This window comes from Octopus sinensis, linkage group LG18 (assembly GCF_006345805.1).
Source record: "Octopus sinensis linkage group LG18, ASM634580v1, whole genome shotgun sequence".
NCBI classification, from domain to species: domain Eukaryota; kingdom Metazoa; phylum Mollusca; class Cephalopoda; order Octopoda; family Octopodidae; genus Octopus; species Octopus sinensis.
The window spans coordinates 42,427-52,500 of record NC_043014.1 but is presented as its reverse complement, the minus strand read 5'-3'; the positions used below and the strand labels follow the sequence as shown (position 1 = coordinate 52,500).

At 37.9% G+C, this 10,074-nt stretch overlaps 1 protein-coding gene across 1 annotated transcript; it reads right to left on the bottom strand.

Annotated features, from left to right (window-relative positions):
• Positions 1 to 912: 912 nt before the first annotated feature.
• On the bottom strand, positions 913 to 9,486 carry LOC115221539 (zinc finger and BTB domain-containing protein 11-like). Its single transcript, XM_029791741.2, has 4 exons — positions 8,988 to 9,486; positions 7,131 to 7,618; positions 4,964 to 5,114; positions 913 to 3,774 (listed from the first exon to the last, which is right to left on the bottom strand). Exons 1-4 carry the CDS (start codon positions 9,484 to 9,486, stop codon positions 1,760 to 1,762), a joined length of 3,153 nt encoding a protein of 1,050 aa, XP_029647601.1. The 3' UTR covers positions 913 to 1,759.
• Between the last annotated feature and the right edge of the window lie 588 nt (positions 9,487 to 10,074).

Sequence of the window (10,074 nt, the reverse complement as noted above, 5' to 3'; positions counted from 1 at the left end):
TATCCTTTACTCAAAGACTCACAATAAATACGATTTTCTAAAAATGTGGATCTCAAACTCAATCCAATCTACCTTATTTCACATCTAAAATATTGGATCGCAACAAAACGTTTACCACACACACACACACACACACACACACACACACACACACACACACACATAAGTTTTAGATATAATAATATTTCCCAAGGATTTTTCACGTTGCCTTAGATTTCCTAACACTTTTGTCATAATTACGGTTGTTGTAATTATTATTATTATTATTATTTTAAGCAACACAACATATTTACAGTTGTGTGTATATACACAATTATCTATCTAAATTTATATGTGTGTGTGTATATATATATATATATATACACACACACACACACATATATATATATGCACATATATTTACACACTCCTTATTAACCAGTATATATATTTGTAGGTAGCACAATTACAAATGTGTTATTTATAATTAATCCCCCTCCTCTCCCTCCTCCTCATCACCATCACCATCACCATCATCATCATCATCACCATCAAAATCACCATCACCATCATCATCATCATCACAATCACCATCACTATCACCATCATCACAATCACCATCATCCTCATTTGAATATCATCTCTCAAGTCACATCCTAGTAATATGATCTGTTAATTTCCTTGCAGGGCCTCGTTTGTTGTTTTACCAAAATCTTAACATGTAGCAAGTGAAAGTTGTCAACAGTTTCACTCAGATAATCAACAAGAGATAATTTTACAAATTAATTAATTAACATTGAATGAAGAAAACAATCTTACACCATTACAACCCATATACACACACATATGCGCATGTATATTCATCTGTCCCTGGGTGTGAATGTTTCAGTATACACACACACATATATATGTATATATCTGTGTATGCGTGTGTATGTGTGTGTATGTGTGTGTGCATGCATGTGTGTGTGTGTATATATATATATAATTTACATATACATACATATATACATATATATGTAAATTCATCAACAATAAAGACAAGACAAGCAAGAAGAGAAAACAAAAAAAAGTGTAAAAAAGCCCCACTCCCTTCTTTCTCCATTATGGATCTACAGAATAAAATGTTTGGTTTCTTTTGTTTTCTCATTGTGTTTTCTTTGAATTTTCACAATGAAACCTTGTTCCTGTGTGGGGAGGGGGTGATTTGGAAGGGAGCTGGGGAGCTAATAAAATCTTGTTTCATAGGAAACCTGGATTTAGTCAAAACAAAACAAAAAAAAAAGGGACCAGGCTTGTCTTGTGGTGGTGATCAGGCTTGAAAAGATGGGTGGGGGAAAAAAAAAAAGAAAGAAATTCTAATAAACTTTTCTTCATTTCTTACAGAAACCAAAATGGTTTGAAGATCTTTGTAGTAAGCTCCTCTCAAAACCAGCTTCTTAAATTGCTCTTATAATTATGTGTGTACATATCTTGTGTTTTTTGTGTGCATGTGTGTGTGTGTTTATATAGATATTTATATATGAGTATGTATTGTGTAGTAAGTTGATTTTAAGATCAGATGAAAGCTGGGTGTGAATCTCATTCCTGAGGGATCTCTTCAGAAATATTTCCTGCCAGTAACTGTGCCACTGACCACTGTTGCTAACCAAACCATAAAATATAGAAGATGAAAAGGTCAACAATTTTCACGTTAGAAACACTTGACACAGATTTAGAAACAATAGCTTTCACCAAAATAAACAATTACTACATCAGAGACACCAATTCCAAAATGGTGTTAATTAATTTCTGCCAAGTCTTGAAATTCTGAACTTGCAGGTGAGGGACACATAGGGAATTCTTCAGGGTCAAGGTAATTGCAGTCATTTCCTTGTATAAGGACAGTTACACTAGTGCCACCTACATTGACCCCATGGTGACGTAGATGGGCTTTTAAAGAGTTTGAATGACGGAAACGTTTGTCACAGTGAGTACATGGATATGGGAAGGAATTTTCGTGGATTCGCTTATGTCGTCGCAGATTTCGATGGTCACTAAATCTTGCACCACAATCTGAACAAGCATGAGGTTTCTCACCGAGGTGTATACGTCTGTGGGATTTCATTGAACCCAAGTGGTTGAAAGTCTGACCACAAAGATCACACAAGTAACCTTGCATTTGATAACAGCTCTTTATGTGACTGTGCAGTCCACCAGCCTGAGAAAACGTACGGCCACATTTATTACAGATGAAACCTTTCACATCACTGTGAATGTGACGATGGTCTGTGAGGTAGGCCAGTTTGGCCGCTTGGAAAGTACACCCTGAAGCATCGCATTTAAATGGACGATTGTCCTGGTGCTCACTTTTGTTATGTTCTATGAAATCACGTTGTGTCTGAGAGACTTTATTGCAGTAGCTGCAGGTGTACTGATTCTCTGCTGTATGTACCCGGATGTGGCGAGTGTAATCACACAAGCGGGCATAATTCATGCCACAAACATGACATTTATGAATTACACCTTGCTCATGTGAATTTAAGTGCTTTAAAAGAGCCTTTTCATCAGCAAAAGATCTTGGACATTTAGGACACTGTACAGCTCGTCGCTTGCGTCGATATCCTCCGTCATATGTGTCTGCCGAGACAATTCCTATCTCATCTAAATCAATCTCGACACTGCTTTTTGGGACTTTCTGTGGACGGGCAGCTTTGCGCTTTGGTAAAGGCAGTGAGTCTTCATAACAAGCCACTTTCTTACCTTTAACCTGACTCCCATCTTTATTCACATAAATAACATCTCGGTAAATTTTTTTGCGATCCTGAAGACAAGCATCAGTTTTTGATGGCCTTAGTTTCACTTTCATCAGTGAATTCTTTCCACTGTCTTTGCTGCTACTGCTGCTGCTGTTGGAATCATTACTGCTTGAAAGGTGTTGAAGGGACGGCAACGGATGCAGAACAGTCTCAGCTTGTTTCTTTGTTTTTGCAAGGATAGAAAAAACCTTGGAATTCTGGCCATATTCCACACTTGATTGCTGCAGGTAATTGCTTAGGGTTGGGAATTTGTAATTCCTTGATTCATTTGAAGAGCCAGACTCTGTTGCAAAGGAGAGATTACTAACACTGGAAGCAGACCCGGAATTATTTGAGTCTGCAGAGAAAGCAGAGTTGCAATCTAGACTTGGTGATGAGGAGGAAGAGACAACGTTCTCTTGGTGCAGTCCCATGATTACCCAAAGGTAGTTGTTGATATAATCGGAAAGAGAGAGAGACGAATTGTTGTTGTAATTGGAGGAATTTTGTGTTGAAATTTTTGCAACTTTAGCCTTGCTTGGTGCTTCGGCTTCTGAGTTCTTTGAAGATGAATTTGGTAATGGAACTGAAGATGGGAAAGAAAATGAGTGTGACGATAATAATTCTGATGATTTTAGATAGTCTTCACAGACAATACTGATTTCTTTGACCCCCAGATGATGGGAAAGCTCTTGAAGTTCTGAAACCAGTTTGCGGGGACATTTCAGGATTCCTGTATAAAGGAATCCAACCAAGATTACTGTTGTGTCATAGGAATAGCCACAGAGATTAATATAATATTTCCCTGATACTTCTTCAAATTTGGCAAGATCAGCAAAATTAGAACAAAAAATGGAAAAGATTGTCGTATGAATATAGAGATTGGGATAACCAGCTTCAAACTGAAGAATTAGGTTACAGAATCGATTTTGCCTTTGTTGAAGACACAAGCCATCCCACAACCGCTTGATGTATCCTTCATATTTGTGATAAACTTCTCCACCAGAAGAGGAATTTGCTGAAATAAAAGAAAAAAATTTATTTCAGAGTAACCAAGATGGCAGAATAAGAATGGTTCTGTAGCAAATAGAAATTAGTCCTTATTCAAGGAGGAGGAATGGTATGTAGTGACATTCATGCCTTTCCTTCAGATGTTTATGCATGTTTAAAGAACAATGGAATCTACTCAGATTTGAAACCAGATCCCAGTGATTCTTGGCATGCTGAGTACCTGTCTTCTTTCAGAGATCAACAATGAAATATTTATAACTAGGTCAACACTAAACCCTGCATCTATAACTGGGTAAAGAATGAAGGCAACATTCTTAATTAGGTCAACAGTGAAGGCTACATTAATAAATGGATAAATATTGAAACATCCATTAATAGTTAGCAGTGAAAGCCTGAGTTAAGAAGAATTAGGTCAACATTAAGTTTTATGGATGCAACTTTGTCAGCATCAAATTTTGAAGCAAATAAATAATAAACAATAAGTTTATATTAATATCTGGGTTAACACAAATTTATACTAATAACTGGGTCAACGTTGTTTATATTAATAACAGGGTCGACTTTGGAATCTATTTTTATAACTTGATCAACAATGAAGTTAATATTAATAACTGGGTTTACAATGCAGTCTATTTCAATAACCAAGTTAACAGCCATATCTTTCAGAATAGTTAGATCTATAGTGAAATATTAATAAACAGGTCAGCAGTTGAGCTTATTTTGAAAACTGGGTCAACACTGAAGCATATATTTATAATTAGGTCAACATTGCAACCTATTTTAACAAGTGGGTTAACAGTTTAGTTAATATTAATTACTGGCTCAGTATTGGGGACTGTTTTAATAACATTTTAGTAACGTCCATTTTCAAAAACTAGAATGTACAATGAAGTAGGCCAACTTTTGTGCCCATTTTGATAACTAGGTCAATAATAGAGTTCATATTAATAACTAGATTCTGTCATATTAAAGATAAAAAAAAAAAAACAAGTCGAGGCTGAAGTGCTGTACCTCAGCCTGGCCAGGGTCTAATAACTGAAACATATAACACAATAAAGGAATATGTGAGCCTAGATATCATGCACACACACATGTGTGTATGTGGTTGTGTGTGTGTGAGAGTGTGATCATGTGTAGTTGTGTGTGTGTGATCATGTGTAGTTGTGTGTGTGTGTGTGTTTGATGGTCCTACTTACATTTATTGTTCCTTCCTGTCTCTTTAGTTTTCTTTGAAGTTGTGTGTGGAGAATCTTTATGAAGAAGCTCAGACTTGAGTGTGGAGAGATTTCTCAATGACTTGGAACTGAGGACGGCTTCAGGGGACACTTCTTGTATGTAGGGCTCTCTCTGAGGAAGGGAAGAGAAAAATATAAACATTGATAATACCATCATCATCATCACACCCAACACAAACATCACCATCATCACTACATCCAACACTAATAGTACTGAATTCTAGACCTTGAGATTAGAAAGTGAACATTCGCCATACTGCAGCAACACACACACAAACACACAGATGGTTAACTAGTTCACTTCCCAAAATGTGCTTCCAGTTTTGGTCCTACAGTTCTGTGCACACAGTGTTCTACTAAAGCCATGATGTGACCAATGCCATATGAAGGAATTGCAGACAAACTCTAGGAAGTACAACCCCTGCTTCCTGTCACCCCTATTCTTCTTTGCACCACCATCCAGGTTGACCCAAATATATCCCTCCATGACACACACATATGTCAGATAGCTTCACAAACACACACATATACATACACACAAACAGAATATTATGCATATATCAACTCCATATACACACACACTTTATCCAGCAGTGCCATATGCACACACCAATGGATAACAGGGACATGCACACTCATGCACATGCATACACACGGATAAAAACATGCAATATTCATGCATAAACACACACAATACACACGTACACAACAGTGTAACACATACTTTATGTATAAACATGCACACACTTGCATGCACACATGCTACTTGCACAAAGCATACATTTGGCTGCTGCACACGTTTGCACAAACACACACACACACACATCTAATAATCTCACACACTTCCCTCATGTGCAGGTGCTTCTTTACTCACATACACACATACTCATATAATCTTCATATTTACATGCATGCTTCCCCACACGCATACACATATACAAACACACACATTACCCTCACATACACACACATGCTTATGCACGAACACATTAACCAAGTCAGTATTGTCTCCTTTGCCATCAACCACTTTCTTCCTTTCGGCCAATTCAACATGGGAAATCATTAATCCAGACACATTTTTTTCTCTCTTCCTTTATTCTTTCCTCTTCCTTTCTATAGAAGTGAATAGGTTCAAAACATTAAAGATTCTTTCGTTTCTTGAGCATCAAACTAATAAATCTTGTTTGTTGTTCCTCCATAAATCTGATTTTTGTTTTTTGTACAATTCTGAACGATATATATCCTCATCCTCAAACGTTTCTACTTTTCAGGGTCACTTTGAGATGATCTGTCTCAATCAGGAATACTAACAGTATTTGCGGATGGGCAAATTCATCACAAGGGAAACAAAATTAGAATTTGTGTTTGAAGCAGCTTAAATAATGTAAATGTCATCAATATAACATACATAATGTATATGTGTGTAGTTAAACGCTGTGAAGCTGCAGCATTTGTCCAGGAGAGACACTTTAAACACACACACACACACACAGACAGAGTTGAAATTTACAGAAAAACAAAAGATATGTGTAGAAACAACAAGCAGGTGTATTAGTTTGATGCTCAAGAAGATGAGAAAGTCTTTTATATTTTGAGCCTACACTCTTCAACGGAAAGGAACCCGAAGAAATAAACAGGGAGGGAATTAAAAAAAAAAATTTGTGGGTTTAATGGTCAATCATAACTCTTTGGAAATATAAACACCTGAAATGTTGAAATGTTTAGTCACCATGATACACTAACAATCATATTTATTGATTAACCTTTTTGCATGATTTTTCTTGGATTCTGCCTTGAACCAATCAATAATAGTGGCAACAACAACAACATAATGGGGAATGTAAAATCTGAGATAAACTTTGCATTTTGAAGTTTGGGAGTTTAAATAAGTAACTTTACTCCCATCACATAAAGAACTTCTCCAAACTCTTCCAGCATTTCTTTATAATGTTTATTGATGTTACCAGCAGCAATTTCCATTGACTCTTTCGATTTTTTTCCTATTACTTGCAATAAACTATCTCTGAAAAGGGAGGGTGTCCATGGCTGGAATGTCTTTAATTATATTCAGACTTCAAGATGTAAATTAATCATTAACAACAACAACAACAACAACAGGAATACTTACATCAATTTTTGGTTTCACCTTGTCAGTGATAAAAGCCTTCTGTTCCCGAATCAACTTATTACAGATACTGATCACTTCCTCTAGACCAAGATAACGAGCCAAGCGCTTGAGGTCAAGAAGGAGCTTGCTGGAGCATTTCACAACTCCTGTATAGAGGAATGTTAGGGCAATGAGGACAGTTTCTTCATCAAAGTCTTTCACGTCTAAAACATATTTTGCTGCCTTCTCATCAAAGCTGACAATATCAAAAAATTTGAAGCAGAAATTGTCAAAGATGCAAGCATGTGCAACAAGTTGTGCCAGCTTCTTCTTTGTGTGCTGCACATTGGCATTAGTTCCTGTGCGGCACTGCACCAGTAAGAAACAGTGAATGCCTTCCTCCTGTTGCTCTTGAATATTGCGTTGTACATGACGGATGTAGTTGTCATAGATGTGGAATAAGTCTTCAGAGGAGGAGAGCGGACGTGACACACACAATTCAGCTTCCTCTGAAAAATAAAAACAAACATAATAAATAATGATGATGATGATGATGATGATGATGATGATGATGATGATGATAATAAGAAGAAGAATAAGAATAATAATAATAAGAAGAAGAATCCTTTCTACTATAGGGGATTAGATTGACCCAGTATGCAACTGGTGCTAAATTTATCGACCTCAATAGGATGAAAGGCAAAGTCAACTGAGGTGGAATTTGAACTCAGAAAATAGCAACAGACGAAATACTGCTAGGCATTTTGTCCAGCGTGCTAATGACTCTGCCAGCTTACCACCTTAATAATAATAATAATCATAGAAATATCACCATTTAACGTCCATTTTCCATACTGACATGGGTTGGATGGTAATGGGTGCTTTTTATGTGGCACCAGCACAAGTGCTTTTATGAGGCACTAGCATTAGTATCAACTCTTGCATGGTGGACAGGTCTTCTTGAGTACAGCAAGGGGCCAGATATCTCAGTCCTTAGTCATCTCCTTTGTAAGGCTCAGCATCTTGAAACTGGTCTTCAGTACTTCATCCCATGTCTTCCTGGGTCTCCCTCTTCCACAAGTTCAGTCCACTTCAAGTGATTGGCACTTTTGTATGCAACTGTTTACATCCAAACCAATGCAACCTTGCACACTGCATCTAATTCCTCTTATGTGCAACATCAGTGTACATGTGCACTCTGGACACTGAGTACATGGGCACTCACAGAAAGAGAGAGAGAGAGAGAAAGAGAGATAGAGAGAGAAGAGAGAGAGAGAGAGAGAGAGAGAGAGACTTTTAGTTGCCAACAAAGGTAAAAGCTCTGAATTTTCGCCATCCTATTCTTATTCTAGTGACTACACTTTCTGTGCATCCCCACCCCCCGCCGCAGCTAATTAGGCCCCCTAGGTAGCAGAAATTACCCACTACCTCATAATAACCTTTGGGACATTTGAGAAAATCAATTTCCTGAGTATTTGTAGTTTTTGTGGCTCCTGTACATCTTCCACATACAAACACTAGCTTCTCTAAAAATCTTCCTATTATTCCACTGCACTTCTTGTGTATCCATAGCTTGCACTGGCGACACTGTATGGAATTCCTGCTTACACCTTTTCAACATATCAAGCAGGGTCATTTACCTGATGGGGGAAAGGTTCTGTCTGTTTTCTTGCTTACTAGAACCTTAGTCTTTGCTAAGTTAGCCTTAAGACCCTTTGATTCCAGATTTTGCTTCCACACCTGGAATTTCATTTCTAGTTCTGTTACAGAATCTACAAGATCATCAGCATATAACAATTCCCATGGGGCAGCCTGTCTTGAACTCCTCTGTCATGGTCTGGAGGATGATCATGAATAAGAGAGGACTGAGAACCAAACCCTGATGAATGCCAAACTCTACACTAAATCCACTGCTATATTCATGGTTAATTCTCACCTTACTGACAGAACGTCTGTACGTGGCTTGTACAACTTTCACAAGCCACTCGTCTTCCCCCAATTTCCTCAGAGACCACCATATCACACAATGGAGTACTCTGCCAAAAGCTTTCTCTAAGTCAACAAATACCAAGTACAATGGTTTATTCTTGGTCAAATATTCCTCCTGAAATTGTCTGATTATAAAGATGGCATAAATAGTGTTTCTCTGGGGCTCAAAGCCAAACTGCATTTCATTTAATCTGATTCTACCCCTAATTAACTGGACTATAACTCTTTCTATCACTTTCATGGCTTGATCAAGCAACTTGATGCCTCTGCAATTACTTCTATCCAAGGCATCCCTGCTTCCCTTGTAGCAGCTGACTATAATGCTGCTACACCAGTCAATGGGGATTACACCTTCCTGAATAACCTGATTTACTATTTGGGTGACCATAACCAACTCTACCAGATATTTTAAGCACCTCAGCAGTGACTCCTGATAGACCAAGGGCTCTCCCTGTCTTCATATCTTTAATTGCCTTATCAATTATACTGCTGTCATCTTGAAAAGCTGGTCCCTCTCTTAGGTTTGTATGAGGGAGGCTCTCTTTCTCCCATTCATTCTCCACATTTCATAGTCTTTCATGCTTCTTTCTTTTCGGTGTCACTGAGTGCAAGCATACATACACACTTCTCACCCACAACATCTTGATTCCCTCTGACATACTGCTAGCAATCCTAAACTTCTCAAGTCTCTATCTTCATGCTGTAAGACATTGGCAAACCTTCCTTTCTGCTTCTGCCCTGGTTAGATAAACCTATCACCTAGATTCCCTCTTGGCTACATGATATAGCTCTTTACTGCCTCCATTTCGCCATTCTCTCCAAGTCTGTCTCTTTGCTTTTATGATGCTATCTACCTTGCTGTTCCATCATGAGGTCACTCTCAGTCTGGGGGAAACTTTGCCCCAGCCATAGACTTGGCCTACAGCCTTCAGAAGGTTGTCTCATAGGAACTTCCCATTATCTCGATGCTATACCT